Source organism: Caenorhabditis elegans, chromosome II (assembly GCF_000002985.6).
Source record: "Caenorhabditis elegans chromosome II".
Classification (NCBI taxonomy): domain Eukaryota; kingdom Metazoa; phylum Nematoda; class Chromadorea; order Rhabditida; family Rhabditidae; genus Caenorhabditis; species Caenorhabditis elegans.
The window spans coordinates 14,700,309-14,713,327 of NC_003280.10; the positions used below are offsets into that span (position 1 = coordinate 14,700,309).

The window sequence follows — 13,019 nt, forward strand, 5'->3', positions numbered from 1 at the left end:
GCGGGAGGAGACAGAAGACAGTAAAGACGTTTGTCTTTTGCTTATACCTTTCGGTTTTCCCGCCGCCGCCGCCAGTCATTTCTCTTTCCGATCCGTTTTGTGTTATTATTGTGTACTGGTTACGGTTTAGACACTCCCGCTAAATTTAATCATCTAATCCCTAGAATTATGTGAAGACTAAAGTATAATTCATTAATTAAGTTTGCAAACTTTTTTAGCAGACTTTTGCACTTTCTTTGGCCCTTATAAGTTCTACCGGAAAATCAATTGCTAGTTTTTTTGTAATTTTTCAACAAAGTTTTTTTTAACCTAAAAAATAATGAACTTTGCAAAACAATTTTATATTTATACAAAGCTTTATCTATGTATCAGTTTGGTATTGTTATCAATTCCACTCTAGAAAAAGTTGAAGCGGTAGTCATTTCACGGGTCCATGATGATGGACCTGGTGGGGCTATGGCTTCCATTTAGCCTGCCTCTCGCCCAATCCGCGTCTTATGCTAAAACATACGTGATTTTTTTTTAAATTTTTTAATTTGTTCTTCATCAAATTGGCAGAAAATTAGAAATTTACAAATTTACGTAAAAATGCAAAAAAAAATCGAAAGGCCGGCGTGAGGCAGGCAAACTTCAGGCAGGCGTTAGACCCTCAAACTGCGCCTGAGTTTTACTCAATTGAAACTTGATGCAACCTTTAAAATAAACTTAAACTACTGTATGTTGTTTTTAAACTGTTCAACAAAAATTTTAACGAGCTTCATCACTAATCCTCTACAGTCAGTCATTTGATTGTGTTCCATTCCGTCGTTTAACTGCGTTTTAATCGTCTGTTAATTGAGATTGGATTAAGATTTCCCCGCGCGCAACATTTAATGTGCCTATTTTATATATCTGTTTATCAATTTGGTTTCTCGTTGATAAGTGAGCAACCTAAAAACTTTCACCGCCCAAAAAAATCTTGTTCAACAATCCGATTTTCACGCTTCCTCCTGGAGGTCAAATAAGGAAAAGTATAGAGAAAGGCGGGGGAACGTACAAATTGGCTGAATTACCTTTGTACATAAATGTGTTTGTTCGGAGTAAGTGACATGTGTCTGTGACTATTGAAAGTGACACATGTGTATATACCTTTGAAATGAGAAAGCGAGGCACTTGGGAAATTTAGTTGACACGTGGAATTAGGAGGTTGGTTGGATAAGCTTTGTCCCATATACTTTTTAGGCAGGCGTAGGCATGAAGGCAATTTTGTTTTGGCCCACTATTTATTTTGAGCGGGTCCGCAGGTCATATGGCCCTGCGACTCCTAGAAGTAGATCACCTAGAATTCTGACGAGGTCCACAAAAATGAGCATCTAAAGGTGATAGGCCTAGCTAACTTTCTAGCCTCACTAGTTAGTTACAAGAAATCGTACAAGTTTTACCCGAAACTTTCCCCCTTCTGACCACCCATTCGGAGGGATTCACTCTCGTTTTCCCTTTCTCCAACAATAGTTTCGGATGAATTGTTGTGGTTGGTAGGAGGAAGAGGAGGCTTTTGACGCGTACAACACAAGCATCTTCTACCCAACTTATTCCGTTCGTTTTACATATCTCTTGGGCGTCAGGTGACCAGATAGTTCAAAACGCCTACAGGTCTGCCTTGTAGCTCCGTTTTAATTTTTTAGCTGAGCTTTCAACAAATGAGTAAAAAAAATGCCAAAAGGGGCCCTTCGAGAAAACTTTGGTAACAATTTAAATGGGGGAATCATCCCAATTCAAGATTCTCAAAAGCTTCATCTCGTCCACCACCACACCTTAATTTTATCTCGATCTGTCAAAAGGTGCGCCGTCGCCCAACTGACAAAGCATTTACCCGGATTCGGTTAGTCAGACACACTCACATACATTCAGGTGAAGAACAAACTGATTAACCCTTTTCATTAGAAGCGAATATTTGTCGATAGCTTTGTGGATCCAGTTCAATTATAGAGTGTGTTGTGTTCCGAACCTCTAACCAGAAACATTCACCGTTTCTGCGTTTTTTTTTCACTTTTTTTCACTTGAAAAGCTTTTTGGGCAACTAACTGTGTAAGTGCCCTGTGTTTCGGTTGGCAATTTATGATAATTCTTGTTTTAATTTTCTTTTTTAAAACTTCCTTTTACTGCATTTGTGTGGTTCATTTTTCAGATAGTCAGTGTAGCTAAAATCGATTAAATAATATGCACGTGGCAGTGTGCACTTACGTATAGGATTTATCTAGGAAGATTATAGCAAAATATAATCTAAAACGAACTATGAAAACTCCCAAAACATTTCTGAAAAATCAGTAAGTGTCTAGTACATTGTTGTCAGGGGTGTGCGGTAAATTTTGAAATTTTCCGAGCTCGCCAATTTCGGCAAATTTGACAGTTTTGCCGTGGTCGGCAAACTCGGCAAATCGAGTTTTTGATATTTGCCAATTTTGCCGTGGTATACTCGGTAAATCGCAAAATCTTTGGAGCTGAAAAAGCACCAAAATGTGGAAAAATACTTCACTCGCTTTGTTTTTGATCGAAGCCACTAGTTTTGGACAAAATTTTTATTAAAATTTTTATGTGTGCGGCAGATTTCAAAATTTGGCGAGCTCGGCAAATTCGCGAAGTCCCCATGTTTGAAATTTGCTGTGCTCGGGAAATTCGGAAAATTTGCCGCACACCCCTGTATACATAAAATCGCAGAGCCCAAAAATTAAACCTTTAAAAAGTATGCTGTAATTTTTGTCAGTACTCGAATCCTGGAGTATTTTTCTAAAATTCATATTTATCCCCATAATCCATACACGTTTTCGCTCCGTAATCTGAAATTTACCGGCTGATTCATTTCTTTTCCAGCCGGTACGCGTTTTTCCCTTCAGATAATATACCACTTCGACTTAAACTTCCTTATCTCCAAATCCACTACTCGTGCCACCCTCCTGCCTTTCTTTCAACATATTTACTTCTTTCAACTGTACTACTACTAGGTCATCTTTGAAACATCCACTAAACAGATATCATCCCCACTTTTCTGAGGTATTACCAGCCCTCTTCTCTTAAGGCCAGCCCGCCATCAATCTCGACCGAATCCAGCGCCTTATCTCTATCTTTTGATCGCCCTTGTCCCTACTTTTGGGAGACTGTTTTGGTGTTGGACGGCCCGGGTGGCGGCAACGTACACGTTTTGAACTGTTTTTCTTTTTTTTTTGGAATAAAATTTTTGGTGCTATCTGTAATCCCAAATTATCTGTTATAAATAGGCCCGGCCCACATTTTGGATAAACCTTTAGCAACTCAACAGGCCAGCGACCCCTTTTCTCGTTTGGCACCAAATCCCGCAAAGACCCTTCCCTCGCGCAACAACTTGTAATTACTCGCTTTCCTCGAGAACTTTCACTATTCCTATGGTATCTAATTATCAATTCCTTCCGCAAGATACGGTCTTCTTGTTTCATTTCTTGCCTCCGAAGAATCCCGAATCCCGAAGAATTTCCGCTTTTTGATTTCTTTCTGATTTTTTTCTCTTTTTGTTCGCTTAGATTTTCTACACAGTTCATGTCCCACTTTGTCAGCCAACAACATCAGCAATTCATATAAATTGGGGAAAGGGGGCTAAAAAGATAAATGGTGGATTGTATTGTGTTTTATAGGGTATATAGAAGTACACCGTTATGTGTTTTATGTATCCACTTTGGGCAAGCGAGGTGAGTGTCGGTTATGGGATGGTGAACCTGTCCTCCAGTAGGTAGATATCTTTCAGTCATTCACTCCTTTCCTCATAAAACTTTAAAAAAAAATACCGAAAAGGTTCATTCGAACCGTGGTGTTGGGCTCCAGAGCTATTTCTCCACTGTATTTAATGAAGCCCCACCATGCCAGTAACCATACCTCGCCGAGCCCTAGGTGCCCGATTTCAGGTGGTCATAGAGCACCCCAAGCTCCAAGTTTTGTAAATGGAAAAGTTTTCAAAATCTTCTAATCTTCTAACAAATCCCTTCTCCTTCTCCTCCTCCTCCCATCAATTTCAACCACTATGCACTATTGCACAACACGCACAGTCTTGCACTATCCCCTCATATCTCCGAAGCGGTCAAGGTCTTTGTGTGTCCGGTATGTTGTGTCTCATCATTTCATCCCGAATTTTTTTTCCATTTCTATCTCTTCCTCTGTTTTCTTATTTTTTGTTCGTTTTTCGTTCGAGAACATAGAACATCAAGGTTACTGGATCATCATCCACTTGCTGCACGGCTTTTAGACGCTTCTGTAGTCAATATATGTTAGTTTGTCTAACGCGTGCAAAAGCGGTCCACATTGCTCATGGGCGACTTCCAAGTTGATAGCCAAACGAACGTCAAGCTTATCTTGTTTTTTTTTCGAGTTTTCCAAATTTTCAGTCAATTTTCACAAGGTTTCGATGTTTTTTAAATACAATTTAAGTCGCCACGCCTAGGTCTGAGTTTATGTTTTTTTTAACTTAAAAAAACTAGGCGTGTGCTTATGCCTGGCTTTTATCCTAAGCATAATCCTAAGAATTTACATATGCCTAAGCTTCTCACCTGCGAAGACCAAGCACCAAGATATAAAGTTTCAATAAACTCAGGCGCAAGCCAAATTTTTTTATGGAGACTCTTTTTCCTAGCTACTATTCTCCAGACATTTTACTGAATAGTACTCACTTGCCAACAAGCATTTCATCCGAACAATAAGCAAAGAAAATCCTGTCATGCCAATAACTTATCGAATCTTTTTTCGTTTTTTTTCCTCTTCCTCCTACTCCCCACCCAACTGCTAATACTTGTTGTTCTCAGTTTTCACCACCCTTCCTACCAGTTCCACACGGCTTCTGTTCATCCTTCTTATACGTTTTTCATACCCACTTGAAATTGTGTTTAAACTGTATGTTGGGAGGAATTTCAAATTTTGAAACAAAAAATTGCGTTGTTTGCGTACTTTTACTTACTTATACCTCTCATATGTCACCTTGAAACCGTTTTGGAAATCTTTCGAGACTATGTTCACCCGGGAGTCAAACCTTGGAGTAATTTTCCAAAGGCAAGTCTTTTACCGACTGAGCCATAAGATATGGCTCCGTCGGTAAGATGGATGGTTTTGGAGCAGAAGGTCAAAGGTTGGACCCCCGAAATTCAAGAATGTAGTTTCTCGTATCTTCTTTATTCATCTGTGCATTCTAAAATGAACCAATAATTGCAGAAATGTTAATACGAGCAGTGTTAGCACTGCTTCTGGCGACCCTCGCCACGGCACACATCAAACTTGTCTACCCGCCAGCTCGAGCTCCGGCTCTCGACTTTTACAGCTCATCAAACAGTCAACCACCATGTGGAGTCAAGAAACCGGCACCCGGAGAAGGTGTCCGAACCTTCATGAAAGCCGGATCCACAGTTGAGATGAATTGGTTTGTAGCTGTTCCGCATATGGTTAGTTATGTTTAAAATTAGATTTTTTTATCTGAAAATTTAGATTTCCCGAAATAAAGCAGCAAATTTTAACTACAGAAATACAAAGACAAAAAGTCCAAAAATTGCCACTTGTTTTATCAAAAAGTTGCAAACTTTTTCTATGTTTCTGTAGTTAAACGTATGTTTTATATCTTCAAAATTAACCAACATTTTAGTGCGCCAAATCTATCATTTTCCTCACTCAATTTCAATTTTAAATTTAATGAAACGGTCACTAAATCCACTCGCTCATCTTTCTTACTTTCCTCACACAGCCATAAAAAGTGTATTACATAATAATGCGTTCGACCCGAATTGGTCCTACCAATTAGTGTCGGCATCTCGTACTATTGGGGGAGGAGGGAAGAGGGAAGAAAGGTGGATGGCATTGACCTGATCATAAACTATAGATATCAGAGACTCGGAGACAGGACCTGCCAATCCAATATGAGTTATCTGATTTTGGAAAGAGTGTTGAAACGTAATAATAGTACTGTTGTATTATTAGGGAGAAGATGGAAATTTTGGAGGAAAGTGCACATGGAGTACACTTGGCTTCTCTCCAAACAGCTGAAGAAAATTTTTCAAAAATCGGGCTATTTTCTGGAAATGTTCTGATAATTCAACTAAATTGGGGTTTGGCTGATATGCATGACCCGACATCTACGGGGTTCCGTGGCGTGCAAAGTTGAAGCTCAGGGAATTTCAAGGTGGCGGTGTCCGAGATTTCTTTAATATTCTAAAAAAAAAGTTATGCATTAATTCCCACTTGACTTATAAATTTCACTTTCCTCTAAAAAACAACTGCTGACCGACAAGAACCTCCTTGACTTTTTAAAACTGAACCCAACCAAGTATCTTTTCAATTGACTATCGGATTTGAACTAGGTTAAGAGATTGTGACTCTTCTCACTGAGAGAGAAAAAAGACGTTGATTGATGAAAAATTCCGTCGGTAAGATGACCCAGTTTAGCGGGAAAAAAGAAAATAACAGAAACAGTTGGATTTCCGGACAGAGAGGGATTTTTGGATTCAAAATCAATTAATAAAAAAACCATAACTTTCAGGGTGGAATTCGTTTGGAAGTTCTCAACTCGTCGGATGAGCCAATTGCCATTTTCACCAACTTCAATGATGCTTTTAACGTGACGTACGTTTTTTATTTTTAAACTTTATTTTTATTATCTGACGTAGTGCCCACATTTTATAGGTTTTCAAATTTTTCTAGAGTTTTCCAGAATTTTCCAGAGCCTTCCAGAGAAATTTGGAAGTTTCTCAAAAAGCTCAGAAAGTTTCCAAAAATTCCCTTTTAAAATTTTTTATTTTTCCGTTGTTTGCCGGAAATTTTAAGTGGGATAAAAAAATAATTTTAGATAATTTCATAGAACTTGGTTACTTTTCAAATTTTTTCCGGCAAATCGGCAAATCGGCAAATTGCCGGCATTAAAAATTTCCGGAAAATCGGCTAAAAATAAATTTGCCGAACGGCAATTTCCCTGGTTCAAATTGCAGCAAAATCAATTTTAAATACATTTTTCTGGTAATCGCCAATATTTCAGAGAAACCACGAAAAAGGTGGAGCTTCCACCAAACTTCGAGTGCAAGGACTGTGCAATCCGAATGACAACCCAAGCCACCGAATATGGAAACTCATATTTCTTCTATTCGTGCGCCGATATCAACATCGTCAACGTGATTCCCGACGGAGACACGTGTGTCGGAAACGGCAATCGTATGAATGGAGTGTGTCAGTGCTTCGATGGCTTCTACGGATCTGAATGTCAATTTCAGGACGAGTGCAAGGAGGATGATGACTGTGGAGTTCAGGGATATTGTCGACTTGGAGGGGATACTCCAAGACGTCAGTGCTTCTGCCCAACAAGCAGATATGGAAAGACTTGTGAACTTGGTGAGTTGCGAGAAAATATTAATCCAGAATGTTCATATTCTATATTTCAGAATCCGACAGCATCCGAAGCGTCTCTGACTTTGACGAGACTCTCTACCAAAAACGCGAGGATCAAGGAAACAAGATCTACTGGAGACTGCTCAAGGACGAGATCGAATTCGTACTCCGTTACCCAGGACAATCATGGATCGCCGTCGGATGGAAGAGTCCGGAAGCCACCTGTGATCTTTCAGCTGGTGACTTTGCTGGAAGAAACGTGGCGACCACCTCTTCATCTCCATCCTCTACCATCTCCTCGATTATCACCAATGCCACGTCACGCGAACAGAATGACGCTGGAGATCAGGAATGCGGACCAAATGAGCAATGGTCCGAGTGTCCAGAGAGCTCTAGAGAATGCGAGCATTCTTGTGATTGGACGCATTTCCCGGAGACCACCCCGAACTGCCCGAACAGCTGTGGAACTCCAAGATGCATCTGCAAGGAAGGATTCGTAAGAATGGCTAACGATGAGGATGTTTGTGTTCCATTCGACTTCTGTGACAAGACTGTTGAGAATGAGGAGACGTGCGAGGCCAACTCTACGTGGGCAAAGTGCGGAACTGCTTGTGAGCCAACATGTGCCAATATGTACGACACTGCTCCGTGTCCAGCAAGCTGTGAGAAACCAGGCTGCACTTGTGCTGACAACTATGTTAGACACAATGGAAAATGTATCTATTGGGGTGACTGCCCAGAGTTGAAGGACGAGAAGGTTACCACCAAGAAACACGAGGTTGTGGAGACTACTCAAAGCACGATTGACAGAAATGAAATCACACAACCCTCGGAAGCTTCTAAGGGAACCACTCAGAAGGTTATTGTCACTGAATGCAGTTTGAATGAGACGTTGAATGAGTGTGGAAGAGTTTGTGAGGCTGATTGTTTCTCGATCTTCACTAGATCAGAATGCACAGATTGTGGATCAGCGGCATGTGCTTGCCTTCAGGGGTATGCCCGTAACCCACAAGGTCAATGTGTCTACTGGGGAGATTGTCCGACTGATGGTAATTAATTTTATTTAAACTATCTCTCTCTAGCTACAATTCATTAAAAATAAATATTTCAGTCCAACCTACAACTTTAAAATCCACTGCTCCAACAACCCCAGTCCCAACGCAAACTGCTCCTCCAAGTGTGAACGGGGATGTCTGCTACGGAGACTTCCGCTACCCAGCTGGATGCTCGGATTGTGAGTACAAACTCTCTTGGAACTATATGGAAGAGACCGACGAGATCGAGTTCTCCCTCGAGACCCGTGTCAATGACAACTCTTGGACTGGAGTCGGCTTCAGCAAGGATGGAACTATGGTTGACGCCGATATGATCATCGTGACCACAAGAAACGGAAAGATTCAGCTGAACGACATGCAAAGCCGTGGTTACGATCAGCCAGCAATGGACGCCGTGCAGAATGTGAAGAGCAGCACCGACGTCATCGGAACCTATTCCAACGGTGTCCTTCGTGCTCAATTTGTGAGAAAGGTGAACACTGGTGATGATACTGATAAGCAATTCGATGGAGATTCCTGCTGGAAGATGCTTTACCCGATTGCCGGCGGAAAATTGGATCAATATGGAAATGTGTCAATTCACTTGAGCACTCCACTATCGTCTGACAAGCCAGTTTGCATCAGAAGCTGTACTGGAGGGAAGAAGGCTACTACTAGCTCAGCATCCTCAGCCCCAGCATCCTATACCTGCACCAATGAATACCGCTTCCCAGAGGGATGTGCTGACAAGGACTGCGACTACGTTGCAAAATGGAACGTTGACTCTGCAAAGAAAGATGTCCGCTTCGAGATCACTGCCAAGACCCCGGGACGTTGGACTGGAATTGGATTCTCCAGAGACGGACAAATGACAAATGCAGATATGTACACCGGATGGTTCTTTGACGGCAAGGCATACATCGTGGATCGGTTTGCCTATGGAAGACAACTTCCAGCAATTGATCCAGCTGACAGACAGGATATCTACGATATGGGAGGAAAGGTGGAGGATGATTTGCAGACTATTTGGTTCCGCAGAAAGCTCATCTCCAAGGACACGAAAACCGATGTCTCTCTCGACGAGTGCCACTACTTCCTGTTCCCAGTTGGTGGAGGTCGTGTGTTGGCTCGCAAGAGCTCTGACTTCACAAACCCCAAGACTCCAATTGGATACCACGATCAAGTTCAGCCACAAGTATCAGCTACCAAGATCTGCTTATGTGATGAAACCGGAAAGACTGTGTCCCATGAAACCAAGGCTCCGATCTCCCGCAGAGTCCGTCGAGCTGCTACTCGTGTTGCCACAAGCGCCATGCACTGCGCCGATATGGTCGTTGGAATGGTGTCCAATGGTCGTGCTCGTATTATGGATATGTACTCACCATCGAAGGCTACACCTATGGAGGATACATTCTTTGGTGGAGAAAACTCGCTGACTTCTGCCGCCGCCTTCCAGGAGGATGGAGTCACTACTCTGATCTTCCGCAAGAAGCTCCAAGCCGAGGAGAAATGGGATAACTCGTTTGTTAACGGACCAATGACAGTTATCTGGGCTAAGGGCGCGGATCCTATGAACTACGTGCACACTACTGGAGGTGCTCCAATCAAGGCTGCTCCAGAGTTCTTCGAGAATGCTATGAAGTACCACGGAAAGAATGCCAGAGGTGTCATGACAGTCAACTTCTTCGAGGAAGTTGAAACATCTGTAGAATCTCGCCCACAGCCACCAACAGTCCATGGAATGCATTTGGAGGACACATGTGAAGGTAGTATCCGTCATCCAGAAGGATGTACTGGAGAGCAGTGTATCTACACCATTTCCTGGATTTCTGATGGATCAGTAGCCCGATTCACGATTCACGGAGCACTGCAGACAAGCCAATGGACTGCCCTCGGATTTTCCACTGATGGAAACATGGCTGCCGCTGATGCAGTAGTCATTGGAATCCAGAACAATGCAGTAATGGTGACAGACCAGTTCATGCCAAACTACGGAAGACCAGTGGTGGATGAGCAGCAGGATATCTTCGATGTGGAGACCACTTATGTCAATGGATACTTGACTGCCAACTTCTCTCGTGAACTTCACAGCGAGGATGAGTTCGATGTGGATCTTCAGGAATGTGTCTTTTTGCTCTATTCTCCATTCGGAGGAGTTATTGAAAAGAACGGAGAGATTAGAAAGCATGAGACGACGCCGCTCAAGAGTAAGTCGAAGATCTGTTTGAACAAGTGCACTGAGCAGAAGGTTATGGAAGCTACCACAACTACCGACGCACCTGAAGAGGTTACAGCTGAGACTAGCACAACAACTACAACAGATGTTAAACCAGTTCCAACGTCTACCAAGAAGACCATCTCATCATCTGGAACCACAACGAAGGTCCTTATGCCACCAATGCACACCAAACACTCCTACACTGTCTACGAGCCAGAAGTCTCTGCCAAGCGTCGTTACGGCCTCCGCGTCAGAATTCTCAACCGTGAATTCAACGAGGCACTCAACGATCCAAAGACAGGATACTACCAAGATTTCACCAAAGAAGTCACTCAATCAATCGACGAGCTTCTCGCCAAGAGATGGAAGGGAATGCGAGTCTCCAAGATTGTCGGCTACGAAAAAGGATCAGTCATCGCCGAGTTCGAAGTGGTCGCCATGGAAGATACCGCCAAGCCTATGGAGCTCAAATCAATGGTTGAGGAGAATGCGGTTCGTGGTCAAATCGGAGCCTTCTCTATCGAGCCATCAACCGTTAAAGTCACTGAGGTCGATACCACCACTGCTCCATCCAATGAGGAAACTCTCACAGATTGGCGAATGTGGCGCAACATCGTCGTCATCGCTGGTTGCTCAGTGGCTACTGCTATTGCTGTATTATGCATTTGCTACATGTGTTGCTCAAAATGCAAAAAGAGGACCTATGTGAGTTTTTGAGATGAAGGTTGTGCAAATTATATGAGTTTTCAGACCGCCTACCCAGTCGCCGATCATCACATGTCGTACGCCAGTAGAATGTGTAAGTTTGGATTAAGATAGACCGGCAAAAATCAATATAACTTTTACAGTAAACGAGAAAGGAGGATTCGACAATGCCATCTACCACCAACCACAGCGATTCTATTCCCAAACGACGGTCGCATCGACCAAAGTAACATCGGCCTCTGCTGCTCACGGTGCCGACCCAAATGGAAATATTGAAGGACCACCAGGAGGTGTTGGAGAGACTACTTACGCCGAGTGGTATTCTAAGGTTGGCTTTTGGCCTGATTTATGAACTAAGAAGTTTTGAGGATCTTATGTTGCCAGTGCCTCTAGACTGGATAACTGTAGATTAGGGCAGCTGCGGTTCGTCAAATTTTTGGCAAAATCGTCAAATTGCCCGCTTGCCGATTTGCCGGAAACTTTCATTTTCAACAAATTGCCGATTTGCCGGAAATTTTCAATTCCGACAATTTACCGATTTGCCGGAAATTTCAATTTTCGGCAAATTGCCGATTTGCCATTTGCCGGAATAAATCGTTTGCCATCCACCCCTGCTGTAGATATTCATAAAATCTCTCTATAATTTTCCGGCAAATTGATTTCACGCAAACAGAAATTTGCCTGAATTGAAAACTTCTGGCAAATCGGCAAACCGGCAATTTGCCAAACGGTAATTGCCTATGTAGTACTACGTCAAAGACTGAGCCCGAACAAATTACAGGTCGGATCAAAGCCCGCATCCCAACAACACGAAGAAGTCCCACCACAACAACAGCAGCCACCAGTCCAGTCCCGACCACCATCCACGACGCCATACGTGTCATATCCCAACGATCCGACAGGCTACTACACGTTGGGCGGCCGTCATCGGCAGAACTCGGCGAGCTCGAATAATAAGTATGCCACTAAGTATTAGATAATCTTTAATATATTTAATATATCTGTTTGACTTTATCTCAATCTTCGGTGTGCGCGATCACGCTTCATTTTTTGTTTGTTTTTAATTTTTTATTTCAAACTTCGAGTAGTGGTATTGCGGATTTTTTGTTAAGATTTTGAATAACCGCGCAAATTAACTTCCCCGCACTGCAGCTATTACGGAAACAAATTTCTGAGAATGCGTATTGGGCAAAATTTTTGACGCGCAACATATCTTGTAGCGAATTCGATTTTGTTACGTTTCAAAAATCGAGCCCGTAAATCGACACAAGCGCTACAGTAGTCATTTAAAGGATTACTTTAGTTTTCGCTACGAGATATTTTCAAACATGTTGCCAAATACGCATTCACAGAAATTTGTATTCCCGTAAAACCTATCGATTTTTGCTGCCTGGCCGCGGAGAAAACTCGGCCACGCCGCAAATCTCCAAATATTTTATTTCCCCCCGCCCTTGCTCATGTCGATTGTATAGTGTCTTTCTTATTTTTTCCACCCTCCCAACTTCCCCCAAAACTTGTACTGGTGTCTGTTCTGTTTCTTTTTTTAAATTTTGTGTTTCCCAACTTCTCAGATTTTCAGATTTTTTACAAAATTCTAATCATAAAGATTTATTATTTTTCATAGCAAAAAGAAGAAAAAAAAAGAAAAATCTCTTACAGAGAATGGGAGCTACTAAACGGGAAAAGAAAATCACTGAAATTAT

At 42.2% G+C, this 13,019-nt stretch overlaps 1 protein-coding gene across 1 annotated transcript; it reads left to right on the forward strand.

Moving 5' to 3' along the window:
• The first annotated feature begins 5,206 nt into the window (after nt 1-5,206).
• C09F9.2 (EGF-like domain-containing protein) lies at nt 5,207-12,932 on the forward strand. The gene is made up of 8 exons (NM_064652.3): nt 5,207-5,432; nt 6,521-6,603; nt 7,013-7,362; nt 7,413-8,408; nt 8,471-11,316; nt 11,362-11,410; nt 11,460-11,644; nt 12,098-12,932. Exons 1-8 carry the CDS (start codon nt 5,208-5,210, stop codon nt 12,290-12,292), a joined length of 4,929 nt encoding a protein of 1,642 aa, NP_497053.1. The 5' UTR covers nt 5,207; the 3' UTR covers nt 12,293-12,932.
• Nucleotides 12,933-13,019: the final 87 nt, after the last annotated feature.